Here is a 16,264-nt window from a genome sequence, read left to right on the forward strand (position 1 = left end):
GCAACTGCATATGGTCATATGAGCGCCAGAGGATTAGAAGTGTTACAAGAGAGTAACAAACATAAAAAAGAAGAAGGGGAGATAAGGATGATAGATGTTTGATAGGAAAAAAGAAGCAAACCACACCAGAGCACCCGCTAACCACCCACAGCCCATCTCTGTACCCTTCTGACTATCTGCTGCACTGCATACATCTTGACGTCTTCCTGATTGGTTTGTTTTTGTTTTGTTTTTCTGAAGAAAGTCATCATCATCCAGCGCCAGATCCGCGACAGACATCGGCAATCATGGTTCTCCGTTCATTCCTTTGCTCAGATGCTCTTAAAAAGCTCCGTTTTCCTGATCTTTCCCTGTTACCCATTTTTGTTTAGATTCCCTAAGTAGGTTGCTCTGGGCCTACCCCGACCCCTGCCTCGTTTGCCTTCGATTTTGCCAGAAAGAGCTAGATGTTCAAGACCTTTATGTCTTTTCAGATGTCCCAAAAACAGTATAATTCGTCGTTTCCTGATTGTTTTTAACAATGAGTGTTCCACTTGGGCTTCATCAAGCACTACCTCACTTGATCTCTTTTCCTTCAACGATATTCTCTGAAGAAAGTATGCCCGTCAAAATGCAAATCCAGTAATACCCAGCTGCCTTGTACTTCTCCTATCTCAGTGAACTTGTCATAAATAAATTCTTCTAACTAAATGAGCAGTATAAATCACGATTCATTTCAATAAATGGAAAACAAAACAAAAAAAATGAACACATGATAATCACTTTATTCATTGTTTTCCATCACGACTATTATTTATCACCATAACGTTAGCTGAACATATTAAATATTGCATAGTGCATATGTGTAAGTCACGATGAGGTGGAATCAGGTGCCCGTCAATTTTTTTCGGCATATGGAATTAATTGCTTGTCTTTTGATTTAAAAAAAAATACCCATCTATCTTGACTAGAAGTCAAGATATTTGCAAACGAAGGAAGTGGAGGTGGCCTGATGTCAGATGCAAAATTAGCAAGAAAATGGCCATGAGAGTTTGGTGCCTTCCAAAGCTGTTGCTTCTTTGGAAACAGCAAATTTACATTTCGTGGGCAGTATAGCATACACACATGAGTCATTTTTGGTAACCTTTGAGATATGTCTGTACGCAATACTGCCCGCGATTTTTTATGTCCTTGATTAACATTTTTCAGTAAAATCCAAGCAGGAATGTTTTTTTCAAAGGAAATAAAAGAAGTTCAGCCTAAAACCAAAAAAAATAATCCAATAATAATTGTCCAATGGGCAGAAAAAAAGTCTGCTTCCTACATTTTCATTACTTTGACGAGCATTTGATTTCACCACAATGCTACACATATACTTGGAAAAGGTGTATGGAAAAATCTGGCAATAGCTTATAGTATCTGAATTTAAGGCACAGTCAGCGTTGAGGAAATTCATTGTATTCAGTGTCATAGCAGCACTTTATCTGACTCATTATGGGAACAAAATCATAGGTATTCATCTTGAAAGAAAACGAAAAAGAAAAGTTTAAACATCAGATTTTATGGTGCAAAACAGTTTGCACTGTGATGTTTCTTAACAACCTGACACAGTAGACTGAGATTTACACTTGAGCTTTTTGTAGAAGATTGGGAAATTGTGGAGTAAGTAGGTGCATCAAACCAAATAAATTGTACATGAATTACATAACCAAAAAAAAAATTAAAAAAATATAGACATCTGATTTAAATTTGGTCAGACCTGAGCTTTCATATTCTATTACAAAAAAAAGAAGGTAGATTTCAGACTAAAAGTCAAACAGCTGACATCAGATCAAATCCCAATTAGGTGTGCAAACAAAGACAATACTTGAGTGCACTGCTGATTAGGAAGAAATATTATAATAATTGAAGTACTTTGTGCGATACACATAGAGACAGAACGAGGTGTCATTTCCCCATACATATTGTCATATAAGTTTGCAGTTGTAACAAAAAGAGGGTATGTTGTGCAGATTACCTTTAACAATTCAGAGAGCCAGTTTTCCACTCAAACAAAAATGATCAAAATACATCGTTGAAACAATCATATTTTCTCAGGGAATGTTACTATCATCAAATCATAACATAATAATATAATAATATTGACAAATGAAACAAAAGATCAATGGAAATTTTCTAAGGGAAGTTATCTCGTACATAATGAAAACTGAACAATTTTGTAATGTCCAAGAAATATTTTGAGATGGTGAAAGGAAAAAAAAAAAACCCAAACAAATTTGCATGCATTTTCCTGCTCTTTCCCATAGATCAGCCTCTTGTAGTCTCGAAGAAAGAGCTCTCACAATATGAAACTAATACTCTGTCTGGTCCAAACTTACCTGAAACTAGAACATGATTTATGCAGAGCATATGAACTAAAATAACAAGCACTGCTCATCTATTTACCCACATCAATACGTCTCAAAAAGGGTACACATAAACAGATTTAAGATTATAGTACGGTAATTCTAAAGTAGGTGAAGACAAGCGCAATTTCTAGTGAAATATTGCAATACAAAAGGATTTCAGTTCGAGCACGTGAAAATAGAGGCAATCATGAAAATGAGATAGTGGAATGGGATACGCCATTCAGTGAAGACTGGAAGAGGTAGAAAAGTATGAAGTGACATCAAGTGGACATAATGTATATAGGATGCACTTGTGGTGAATTCTGTTGTAGTTTAAGTAAGGCAAACCAGGATCATAACAATGGTCACATTTCACCGAGACCAGGACAGAGTAAAAAGTAACAATGAGAAAAAATTGTAGGAGAAAAACACTCCGCAGCACTCACCAACCACCCAATCAAGAAAAGGAGCAAGCATTACCAACTACAAACAACATAGTGTTTGTTGGCAGTGCAAGCAAAGTTTACAAGACAGATCATCTGGCAACATTTTTTTTAAAGCATACACGGACTCCTCAAGAGAACAATAAGAGCAAAACAGCCATTAAAATAGATCAGAAAAAGCAGCTGCTCACCGATTCATCTGTCATTGAATCTACTAAGGACATCGAATTAGTTGCACTTGAGACCGTATACCATCATCTAATGCAGATGATATTTTTGAGAAGTTAACCTATCACATCCATAATGATAATTAACCCTTTCCTTGCCAGGAAGTAGGCATTTTTGTGACATACAGGTACTTAATAAGACAACAAAGGGGTTAAATCGATGTTTTCATGGGCATACTTTTAGCAATATGACAGAATATAACCTTCTTGATCTATTTATTGCAATCACCTATGTTGTTAGTTTTCCCCTGATGATCCTCACTCGAACAAATCCCACAGAGATAGACACGGGCAAGCACAACACAAACCCAAGAAATTATAGAAGAGATTGGTAATAAATATGCATAGTAGGAAACTGCCTGTATAATTTTCCCATTGTAAAGAGATGTCGTATATTTATAACAAACTGGGTACCTTGTTCGATGAACGGACTCAAAAGAATCGATCGTCAAGTCATGGTGGAACCAGTATTCACTGTTTGTGAACAGAACTCTCACTTGTTTACAATGGCGTCTAAGAAGATGAACTTTCCCAAGATAAGATCTAAACGAAACTAATGAAAAACTGAAAATTAAACTACACTGATTCAGACTTCATATTACAACTGTGCACCCTTTAATGATTCTGAACCACCGTTAATTTTGTCAAATTCGAAAGTTCAGTGGTTGGGAAGTTTTAGGCGGCCAAAGTGACAAACTTTCACAAATATAATATGTATAGATTCTCATGTAATGTATGGAAATAGTGCCATATGTCTACAGCTCACTGTAACATCTCATTTGTCTGCAAAAAGTGTCATATACTTTGTTTGTCAAAACATACTAACAGCTTTGTACATGGTATCACAGGCAGTGAGGAAAATCTTTGGTCGACAGTTAAAGCTTACACAACTTCAAGAAACCAAAATGTGCCAACACAATATGTGTGACTCATGGATGCAAGGTCTCACACTCTTAAAGATGTACATGTGGAGATGAGTGGAAGCATCAACATTGCAATGTGGAAATTTCATTCCGTGAACATAACATTTTGTCCCCGGGAAAAGTAATTTGAACCCGTCACCTCATCAAAAATGGCTGTGGAATGTTACATTTTCACTGCCACTTACAAGTTTAATTCTTACATGTGCGAACTTCAGGTTCGGGGCATCGGGGCATTCAACACTTATCATTTCATGTGGTTGTCTCAAGTGGAAGAAACACCATCAAGCAAAGATGCCAATGTATAGTTATGACCAGAGCTGGGAGGTGTCCAAAGAAAAATTTACTAAAAAAACTACAAATCAACATGATTTAAGGCAATGTGGACTTAGTGTATGATGATATATATATATGACATAATCATTTTTGTATCCCCTACCCTTTTATTTCATTACATTTTGACCGGGAAACTCCCTGAAAAGTGTTGGAATTCATTCATGCTTTCAGGCCGAGCGTAGATCGGGTACTTGGAATCAGTTGGAAGCCTTGCTGACTGAGTCTGTCTCATCCCCAGAGGAGTACTCGCTCATAGGAGGACAAGTACACATCAAATTTTGGTCTCCGTAGATATCATCAATGCGTGATACTGTTGGCCAGAATTTTGAGCCTGGCTGCACAAAAGCCTGAAAGAAAAAGAGAAAGTCCAGATTAACCAAGGAATACAGTGTCAATTTTCATGTCTGATTGTGTCCATATCCGTATGTTGTCCAGATAGCAAAGGACTTAGTGTGACCAGGTTAAGAAAATGAAAAAAAATTAATAAACCTATTAAAAGCGGAGGTATAATATTAGAAATACTGGCAGAAGATACAATAAGCCAGAATTCAGAATTCATATCAGTTATCACTGGTAGCTTTGAAAAAGAATAAAAAATGACCCCTAGTTAGTATTTACTTATGACTATTAAATTAGACACTTCGAAATTGAAAGTGTTTATCACTGCCAATATGTTGTCTTAAGTGATAAGCTTTTTTGACACCGCGTCACTTAAGCAACCAATCCTTTTTGTTCATCCAGGCAATGATGTTCAGAAACCACAATCATCGAGTCATATGACAACAGAGGGAAAATAGTGTTTCCATGTTTTGTGACCAATTTGTTAAAATTTTGTACATGTGTTCTTGGATTTGCTTTCCCAAAAATATGCTGCAACTTCGACTGAATCAAACAACCCCATAGTTTATAGTTGAAAGGTACTAAATGATCTGATTTACAAATCCAAGAATTCATGAGTGCCATCACTCAGGAGAAAGATTAAACAATTCTGGTAGGCTACATCAGGACAGGGGACGCTAGTGTGCACAGATGGGGTGTCTTCTATGTGTTTTAGGCTTGGTGAAAGTTTTACGGAGCTCACAACTACACATATGTGCCTGCTCTTATCACTATCATCCAATCCTTATGTTTCTGATAATAATGTGTCAATAGCTGTCGGTGCCTATCAGATCCATTACAACAAACAAACAAAAAACAAAAAAACTTACTGCTGGAAACACGGCAGAGTCTGGAGAATAGGGACGGTCCCATTTTCCAGAAATGACGTCGGCCTGAGTGTGTGGTGCAAGCTGAAGAAGAAACAAAATGTACATTGACTAAATCTTCATTCTTGCCTGTATATGATTAATGAACAATTTTAAAGTAAATGAAAGTGTCACCTCTCTTGAAAATTACTTAGGCAAAGTAATTAATGACAACATCCATTTCTTTTGAATAAGTGCATGTCATTTCCTATAGATGGCTAAATGAGAGATGCGGATGCTGTGAGTTCAGTATTGTTTCAGCATTCAACTACACTGATTTCCAAGAATTTGTAAAGTAAAAGCCGTCAAACATTAAACAAACTCCTCTTTGGCTTTGATGAAAAATGTGATCTATTCTGTACTGACTGTGTGATCTATTCTGTACTGACTGTGTGATCTATTCTGTACTGACTGTGTGATCTATTCTGTACTGACTGTGTGATCTATTCTGTACTGACTGTGTGATCTATTCTGTACTAACTGTTGTTTTGAAATGTAAAAATGGGAATTAACTATGTTGCCAATGTTGCAATAACGATTCTTTGATATCACGATTATTTTCCCTTCTTGCCACGTCTCGTATTGTCTCGTTTTGAATACACGAGGTCTCATTGTAAAAGAAAAACAATATATCAGTTTTCCGGCAGGTAGGCGAGCAAAGAGGTTGTGTGTTTCGTCTTCTTTACAAGTGTCAATCCTTTTATAATGTGAGGCAATATGCAAACGTCACATATTCCACAGGCTAATATGAAGGGTGAAATTTGCAGAGTAAGCTACGTCAAAAGACTACCCAGTTCAAGTTTTCTTTTGTAGGTTGGATAAATCATTTTCAAAAAGTAAAGTGTTGTTCAGTTTTGTATTCAAAATAATTCCAGCTCTATTTAACTGTTGTAAAACAAAAACATGAATCTATAGAATAAACAGTTATTCTGTCTCATGCAAAATTAGATTCTGTCGTTATTACACATTTGCAACTGTCTCGGAGAACTTCAACTCAAAAATAGAATACAACACTGTAATTTTAAAAGCAGTTGATAGGAAAGCATACAACTTAATGCACCTTCTCCATTTGACAGAAATTAAACTTTGGGGCCTCAATAAATGGCTCACACAATCAATCTTCATCATCATTCTTCCAAAAGATTCCAAAAGAAAATGAGAGAATGAGTTTTAGGTTTAGTAAGAGTTTTATGGCACTTGCAACACAAAAAGGTTATGTAAGAGCTGAAGATTAGAGGTGTTACTAGAAGACAGTTACTTACAAAGGGAAGGAGGAGAAGAGATAAGGACGATAGACACTTGATAGGGAAGAATAAGCAAACCACACCACAGCACCTGTCAACCACCCACTGAGAGATTGAAATAAAAGCCAACCAAACAAAATAAAGCAACCAACCTTCACAGGATTACGTTCCCTGTCCACTTGTCCTTGCTCGATCGCTCTGATTTCATCTCTGATCACTACAGGGAGAGGAGTGGGAGAGAAAGACAGAGGAAAAATAAAATGAAAAACATTCAGTATTATTGGGCAGTTACAAAGATCAGAGAAGAAACAGAAAAGTTTTAGTTTTATTCATTATAGTAGAGGGTTTTATGGCGCTCGCAACTGCAAAAGGTCATATGAGCACCAAGGGGTGGGTGTCAACAGAGAAGTCTTTACAGGGAATCAGACTTATTCTGCTCACCTCTCTAGCTTCAACAGCCCAAGGTCTGCTTTGACTATCAAGCCACCCCGGAAATAGCAGGTCACAAGAGAGTGACAAACATACAAAAGAAGTAGAGGAAAAATGACAATAGTAAGGATTAGGAAAGAAAAAGCAGCAGTTCCCTGTTGACGATCAGGCACAGTTATGAGCGTAACATGAATCAGCCCATTTACAATTCTACTGTGCTTGAATGAGAAATGTCCCCCCTTTGGGAATGGCCTAAAGACACTACAGTCAGTGGCACTGCCCCGGGGGGATTTTAGTTTTAGTAAGAGTTTTACGGCACTTGCAACACAAAATAAGGTCATATAAGTGCCGAAGATTAGGTGCTACAAGAGAGTAACAAACAGAAAAAAAGAAGGAGGGGAGATAGGAAAGAAGAAGCAAACCACACCAGAGCACCCGCCAACCACCCACAGAAACAGAAAAGACGCTCATCAGTTTAGTTACTTTGTACAGAAATATGGTGATATTACCTTGTACTGCTCAGCAAGAACGAGCAATGACCAATTACACTTTTCAGCAAACACGTTAAGACACATAATTACCTAGAACAAATGAACACAGAGAACTGGGCCCTTAGTAACTTCTCATTGAAAAGCAATTAATTCTGTGTAAACTCTCTCTCTCTCTCTCTTTCTGTCTCTCCTCCCCCCTCCTTCTCCCGCTGTCTGTCTGTCTGTCTGTTTGTCTCGCCCCCCATCCTCTCTGTGTCACTGCCTCTGTGTTTCTGTCTGTGTGTGTGTGTGTGTGAGTCTCTCCCCCCCCCTCTCTCTCTCTCTCTCTCTCCCCCCCTCTCTCTATCTGTCACTCTGTCTCTACCTCTCCAACTGCAGATCTGTGTGTAACTCTGCCTAACCTGAGCTTCCAGTATCAACAATAAATACTTTCAACTTTTAAAAATCTCAACTCAAGTTTAGCACATCAGAAAATAAAGAGAAATTGCAAAAAAAAAAAAACCCCCAACAACTGGATTTATCAGCACTCTTGGATTCTCCAAATATCTTTGTATTCTGCTGCTTCTCCTTCATTGCCAGATGATGTGACCTTTTCTTTGTGGTACAAGATTCCACAACATTGTGCTGTCCTGTTTTTAATATTTTTCTAAATAATCCTCCAAGATAATGTAATTTTCAAGACGTTAAAAAGAAACTGTGTTTTACACCCCCACAAGCATAATTTTTATAATCTAGGAGGTGGTTGCTCTTGAGCTGAGTGGGACATAATATCCCAGAAAACACAAGGAGATACTTGACTAAAAACTTCTCCACTACAGTATGTTTTCAAGACTAAATTTTTGGGGATGGGGGAAATAAAAAAAGAGAAATACGTACTGAACCTAAAAAACTTTTACCCGCCGGAAAGCATACAAAGCCGCGGGTAAATTTTTCTTTTGGTCACCTGGTGCCTTCAGAGGTAAAACAAAACAATAAAATATAAGTTTGAGATTTATTCTTTTTCTGAGATGTGATACCTTTCGGCGTTCTTCTAAATTTGCTTATCAGCTGTTTTCAGTATGTATCAAAATATGTTCTACAGTTCTAAGAATCATAAAAGTGGAAACCACAGATAAACAGACACATACTGATAAGGGCGTCACAGAAATTGTCCAGCTCCATTTTATCCTCTGACTCGGTCGGCTCTACCATAAGAGTTCCTGACACAGGCCAGGACAAGGTCGGTGCGTGAAATCCTGTTGATAAAAATAGATTCAAGACAGATAACCCTGTCCTATCAAAGGTTTTGGCAGCAGATAGAAATAAAGATATAACCGGCTAAATTATTACTGTCACCAGCTAGGCTTCTGATGCAGAGTAATTTTCCTTGTCATGGACACAAGCACAAGAGGTTTAAGTTTCTAATATGAGGTAGAAAAACATAGGTATCATTTACATTTCTGAAGGCATCAACTTGCGAAAAAAAAAGGGACTCCATTTTGTTTGATTCAAGAAGTTTAACTGGCAATTTCATTTATAGTAAATTTTGCTACCTATGCATGCATAATTTGTTCAGCCATTAATTAAATAAAACAATTAGTTTATGCATAAGCACTCTTTTCCCTACAAATATAAATAAAGTATCCCTCCCTTTTCAAACACCTGAACGGCATTTCTAAAGATCAGTGAGAAAACATGAGAGAAGGACCTTCAGAAGTAATACAAGACAAGAGAATGTAACTTTGAGCTTTTAATTTTTAAAGATTTGATCCTTTTTGGTATATTTTAAGATTTGCCTATCATCTGGTTTCTGTTTGTATCATAATTTGTTAAATAGTTCTCAGAATTATGAAAGAGAAAAAAACACAAATAACAATCTTTTCTCTCTTGTATATGAGAATAAGGCAGCAATATTGACCAAGACAAAATTAAAAACCCAAACGATTCTCTTCAAACTGTGCTGAGAGGAGTACCACAGGTCATTTAAATAATGACATTTCAACCGAGCATGGACATTTCATAAACATTTGAGCCATCATTAACAAAATAATTCCCATTAGAGCAAGTACCACAGCATTTAACACTTTCCATCAATGCAGCACGCAGAGCGCGCAACACTTATCCCCACGGATCAGGAAACAGGTGCGGTACATGCTATATCACACAGAGCCGATCGGCGTCCTGTGGGGGCAAAGTGTTAAACATATAGATTGATGAAAATTTACCGTAGTCCTGCAATCTTTTGGCGATGTCTGTAGCTTCAACATTTGCAGTTTTCTTGAACTCTCTGCAATCTATGATGAACTCATGGGCGCAGAATCCTGAAAGTAGCAGAAACACATTAAAAAATTTAGATCAGCCATTTCAACATACATCTATAATACATAAATGTTGACTTGCAAGATTAGAATTTTTCAAAAGAATAATCATTGTCTTAAAAATAAAAATCTTTAAAAAAGATATATTTCATATAAATATCAGACAAAACCAACAAAAAACAGATGTTAAGTTTTTGGACATAAAATGATTAAAATTCAATATCTGAAACATATATAAAAGCTGCAGAAGGGTATTTTCCTGGTGACTTTTGCTGTTAGAGTACAAAGACATTTAGAAAAGCCTTCCTCTCACCAAAATCTCATTCCCCAAAAAACTAATAACATTTCAAGGGGCTTAACTTTACTAAAAAAAACAACCTTTCAAAAGTACTTGCACAGAGTTTCACGCCAAAAAAGGTTTAGCTTTTAGCAAGAAAAAAGTGACAACACACATCACAACTTAAGAAACTACAGAAACATTTTGGGGGAAAAACGTCTAAAAAGCCATAACCAACATCACTTATAGTTGTCTCGTAATTATTCGTCTAGCTGTTTGTCAGTTTTCACTTTGTTTTGTTTTGGTAGAGGTTTTACGGCACAACTGCATAAGGTCATATGAGCGCCAAGGGGTGGATGTCAACAGAGAAGTCCTTACAGGGAATCAGACTTACTCTGTTCACCTCTCTAGCTTCAACGGCACAAAGTCTGCTTCCACTATCAAGGCACCCCAGATATAGCGGGTCACAAGAGTGTGGCAAACATATAGAAGAAGTAGAGGAAAATGACGACAGTAAGGATTAGGAAAGAAAAAGCAGCAGTTCCCTGTTGCAGTTCAGGCACAGTTATGACCATGACATTGATGAATCAGCCCATTTACAATTACAATTCTACTGTGCATAAGAACTCGAGATGTTAATGTCCCCACTCCCTTCGGGAACAGCCTACAGACACTTCAGTCAGTAACACTGCCCCGACGGGTCAGTTTTCTCTTTTAACCCACAGCATGCACCAGCCAGTAGGCAAAGGATGAATCAATGCTCTACGTAGATCTTGTTTGTTGTTGGTATTAATCCAGTAGCCTTTGAGCTTATGTCCTTTGGCCTGCCTAAGTAGTAAATGGCCTTGTATGTAAAAATCAGTTGCACTGTAAGACGAATATGTTCCAGCCAGTTACACCCTGACCACTAGTCGCGGTACGAGAAGGTGAAGAACAGGACTTTTGACCTACGCCATAAACTTCATAAAAGAAAATACTGTAGGCCAAAAAAACCGTTAACACTTTGCCATCACAAGGCTCATATAGCAAAAACCCTTGCCATCAAAGGCAAAGGCATTTTGGGGAAAATCTTGATCGGTGAGATGTGATGGCAAAGTGTTAAAGAAAACAATGAACATGAAAGAAATCCTAGTCCAAACAAAAGTAGCGTTCTTGCCTTGCTCATTGGTGTAAAGTGTCTTATAGTGACCAGCAAGCCGTTTACTCATGTAGTTGGCATTCAAGATGGCGACCTGCGAGGCCTTTCGCAAACCGCGAGCTCCCATCATCTTTATGTAGGCCCAGGAGATGGGCAGAATTGAACTGGAACCATATGGGGCAGACGAAACACTTCCGAAGGAAAGTAGCTCATCTGTTCCCTCTGGCTGTATTACAGGGTGCGTGGGAAGGAATGGAGCCAAGTGTGACTTGCTGTGGACATGATAGTAAAAAAACACAACGCTTGAACACCAGTGAAAGGTGAAGGATAAAGAAAATATAATTGTAAATATTTAATGTCCCAACTAACATAATTTAGATTCTTTAGGAGCAGGCTGATTCAATTTAACCCTACATGTCAGGGCCAACCCGAGCTAAGACGGAGAAACATCCCAGTAGAAGACTGAGATAATTGGAAAAAAATTTTCTCTACTCATGAATTGAACTTATATATTATATCATCTCTGTGCAACAGCAACAAGCCTAACCCCTACACCACAAACAGCCATCTATATATATTATATTCGTGAAAGTTCGTCACTTTGGTCGCCTAAAACTTCCGAGCCACATAAATTTCCAATCTGAAAAAAAATAACGGTGGTTCAGAATCATTTACAGGGTGCACAGTTATATTAAAGTCTGAATTCACAATAGTTTAATTTTCAGTTTTTCAATATTTCGTTTAGATCTAATCTTGGGAAAGTCCATCTTTTAAGACACTATTTTAAACAAGTGAGGCTTCCTTTCACAAGCAGAGCGCACTGATTCCACAAGACTTGACGATGAATTCTTTTGAATCCGTTCATCAAACGGGTACCCAGCTAGTAAGGGCATATTTGGTGAAAGATCCAACACTACAGAACCAAATGTAAAAGCACTCACACTCCAATGGGGCCGGCTCCCGGACCTCCTCCGCCATGTGGAATACAGAAAGTTTTGTGGAGATTCAAATGTGACACATCAGAGCCATAGTCACCTGGTCTGCAGAGACCCACCTGATGATAGATACATTATATAAAAACGAATGATTTTTAGTCTGTGTGCCGTTTTATCTGGCTGAAGGGGGCGTTAACCCGTAAAGTGCTACTTGAAATGTGAGAGAGACAATGTACCATGACAAAATTATGCCATTTGTATAAAACATGGGATGTGCTACGACTTTCAAAAACCTACAGTTTATTACTCCCAAGATCAAAGATTTTTTGAAAGAGGAATTTTTAATTTGGCTCATAAAACCTCTCCCAAAAGTTGAGAATTGTTTTATAATTTTGCACTAAACAACAATTTTCAGAGAGACAAATGAATACCGTACAACAAAACTGAAAAACTGATAGCAAAGGAAACTAATCCAACTTCAACTCCCTGCTTAACACAAATGTATGGCATTGTGGTGAAATCAGACTCTTGTCAAAATAATGAAATCAAAGAAATTGACATTTTTCCATGTTGGGCTATTTTGATCAAATCAATTTGAGGGGGAACCCAACACTTTTTATGTCTGTTACAAAACACATTTCTGTGTGGACTTCACTAAAAAAAGACATTGTAAAGGCCACCCAAAAATGGTAAATTTGTAGTTTTGAAGGACTCTCTGGCTTTGGACGTCACCAAACTTCGGCAGCCATTTCCTCACTACTTTATCCTCTGATGCTGGATGATCCCCACCTCCTTCAATCATGAACAGCTCGACTTCAAATTAAGATGGAAAGGTATATATAATTTTCCTCAAAAGCAAGGTAAATGCTCCATATGCCCAAAAATGAATGAATGCCTGATTCCACTGTGTCGCGACACACTATTGTAAAGCATTACTCTCAAGGGTGTCAAGGAAACCCTGAGAAAACATAATATCACAACTGAAAGAGCTGCGGAGCTGGCCTACCATAAAAAACTGCATCTCCCTTCGATGCTTAATGGCAACAGAGGATGAATTAGTAAAAGTAAAAGAAAAAGTAAAATTCTCAAACCTGGGCATTCATGTTTGCTCCATCAAGGTAGACCTGTCCTCCATATTGATGGGCCAGGTCACAGATCTCCCTGTAAGTAAAAATATGTTAAAGTGTGCGAATTACAGTTTGAGTTTCGGTACTGTGTTCACAGTACTTTAACAGTATTAAACTATTCAGTAAAAAAAGCATCCTTGATTTAGCAAGTGTTTTATGGCACTTACAACACAATTAGGTCATATAAGTGCCAAAAGTCAGATTTATTACAAGAGAGTAACAAACACACAAAAAAGAGGAGAGATAAGCATGATAGATGTTTGATAGGAAAGTAGGAGCAAACCACACCAGAGCACCCACCAACCTCCGGCAAAACAAAGAGACTAAGAAAAACTGTAAGTTCATGCACAAGTTGAGCCATAAGTCACCAGACCATCCACCCTGTGTACGTATGCAGAGGAGAAGATAGAGGACAGAAAGTGTTATGTGACACATGACTGAGACTGTTCGGAACAGAGGAGACTACAGACAAAAAAACCCAGAAAGATCAATGCAATGCAAATTTCATCTAAAGGGATTTATAATACTCCTACATATATAAATATCTGACCTATTGAAGGCTGGCATGACTACACAACAATTCCCTTGTCAGTTGAGGTCATTTTAATCTACGAGCTCAGTCCCCACAGAGGGACATATGACATTGTAGCCTGTTATGTTCATATAAGTATAATTTCCATTATGTCACTATTGAGTATCAAGTAGCTGTTTGCATCAGAATTAATCGAGGCAACTTGAGTGAAGTAAAATAATCTTTCCTAAGAACTTCATATTCAAAGTGGGGAACCAAGAATAACACAAAAAAATACCTAAGAGCTATACAAACTAATACAAACCAATACTGTTACTATAATTTTGTGATCTATTCATATGTTACTCCCCCTAAAAAAATAAAGAAACAGAAGAAAACAAAAACCCCAACATAAAACAAATACTAGAAAAAAAAGAAGAAAAACCCCCCCGAAGAGAGTGGTTACCTGATATCTTTGTCAAACACACCATGAGTAGAAGGGTAAGTAACCATTAAACAAGAAAGTTCCTCCTTGTGTTTTTCCACCTGAAAAAAAAGTGTTCTTCCCCGTTAGTTTCAAGATTTACAGCAATAAAACACTACCCTCTTGTATTCCAATTTCTATCTAAACTCGCCCAAAAAGTCAAGGAACAGCTTGTTTTCACCTGTCAAATTTAAACTTCAATATCTCAAAAACTCGTTAAGATCAGTCAACCAAACTTGGCACACGCACTGTTGACTAGACACAGTTTGCCTGTACAGCAAATTTGCTCGCACCAGCTTCACAGTGACAGCGCAGAGCATTCTGAAACAGTCGAAAATCATGAAAAATGGGCTAAATTTCTCTGCTTCAGCAACATTGGCATAGGGACTGTTAGCTAAAACTAAGCTTGGCACGTGCTAAACAGATGTCTTAGCTGTGATTATTGCTCCCTTACAACCCTTTAAAAGCCAGCGATTTTCAGCCACGTTTCATTACAATAAGATGGTCCAACGACGCTCGCTGCCTGACGTCGACAGAGAACGAGTCCTTGTCTGGCTCCACGTTCCCAATTGTTGCACATCGACTTGGGGTGTCCCCATCAGTCATATGGAGACTGCAAGAACGATGACGAGCGACCGGAAGGGTCCAGGACAAGCCTCAACCAGGGTGCCATGTTTGACCAATGACAGCATGAACTGGTTCATCATCAGACAGGCCGTGACATCACGAACCACTATTGTAAACGACACCAGGGACCAACTACGGGTGACAGCCAATGTCCACGAGAGCGAGGAGATGGTAAGGAACTGTATCCGTATAGCCAAGTTCGCTTCTCGTGTCCCTGCCAGGCGCCAAAGGCACACGCTGCCCCACACAGCAGCTGGTCGGGCGTGGTCTGCTCGCCATTCACAGTGGACACAATGTCAGTGGGACCAGGTAGTCTTCTCGGACGAATCCAGATTCAACCTGCTGCACCCAGACAGGGTATCCCACGTCTGGAGGCGCCGAGGAGAGCTGTTCCACCCTGAGTGCATCCAGTAGGTGGCGCCCTACGGTGGAGGGCCCGTTCTGGTGTGGGGAGGCTTCTCAGCTCACCACAAGACCCCCTGTACCATATACAGGGCAATTTGACCGCAGCAAGGTACAGGAAGGAAATCCTGCGTCCCCCTTGCTGTTTCTCTCCTGCAACAGATTGGACCCCAGGCTGTACTGCAGGACGACAACGCCACGCCACATCGCGCACGCATCATTGGGGACTTCCTGCAGCAGCGAGCTGTCACCCGCATGGACTGACTAGCTTGTAGTCCGGATTTGAACCCAATAAAGAACATTTGGGATCCCATTGACCGGTGGATAAGAGACAACCACCCTCCTGCACAAAACCTTAAGCAACTCTTGGCTACCTCGTCCAGGAAGGGCAGAACCTACTGCAACAAGTCCTTCGAAGGCATGTCCTGTCCATACGTCTACGCTGTGCCGAGTGTTTAATCAAACGGGGTGGCTATACCCACTATTGACCATGTTCATGAAAAACTATGGCTGTTCAGACTTTTGAAATCCGACCAGTGTGACTTAAACTCATTTTACATGAACTTCTCATTTTTGTTGAAATCTGAAATTGTACACACTTAATCTAAAGAGTCGAAAGCAACTTTTTGGAAAAAATGAATAAATTTTGTTAAACTGTTCTTCAGTTATCTTTCTTTGAATTTTTGTTCCTTGACTTTTTTGTGCGAGTTTATTTCTTCATAACATGTTTTTGAGACATTTGAAGCAGGCAAAAAATTCAGTATAT

General features: G+C 38.6%; 1 protein-coding gene across 1 annotated transcript in view; it reads right to left on the minus strand.

The window, feature by feature from the left end:
• Positions 1 to 744: 744 nt before the first annotated feature.
• Positions 745 to 16,264, minus strand: part of LOC101859649 (glycine dehydrogenase (decarboxylating), mitochondrial) — a gene marked incomplete in the record, with an annotated part of 40,667 nt that continues 25,147 nt past the window's right edge. The window contains 9 exon segments of the mRNA XM_013084324.2: positions 745 to 4,639; positions 5,501 to 5,581; positions 6,933 to 6,997; positions 8,828 to 8,935; positions 9,905 to 10,000; positions 11,431 to 11,684; positions 12,354 to 12,466; positions 13,439 to 13,508; positions 14,452 to 14,531. Of these exon segments, the coding sequence (XP_012939778.1) occupies positions 4,490 to 4,639; positions 5,501 to 5,581; positions 6,933 to 6,997; positions 8,828 to 8,935; positions 9,905 to 10,000; positions 11,431 to 11,684; positions 12,354 to 12,466; positions 13,439 to 13,508; positions 14,452 to 14,531 (1,017 nt within the window).

The sequence above is a fragment of the Aplysia californica genome, unplaced genomic scaffold (genome assembly GCF_000002075.1).
Source record: "Aplysia californica isolate F4 #8 unplaced genomic scaffold, AplCal3.0 scaffold00285, whole genome shotgun sequence".
NCBI lineage: Eukaryota > Metazoa > Mollusca > Gastropoda > Aplysiida > Aplysiidae > Aplysia > Aplysia californica.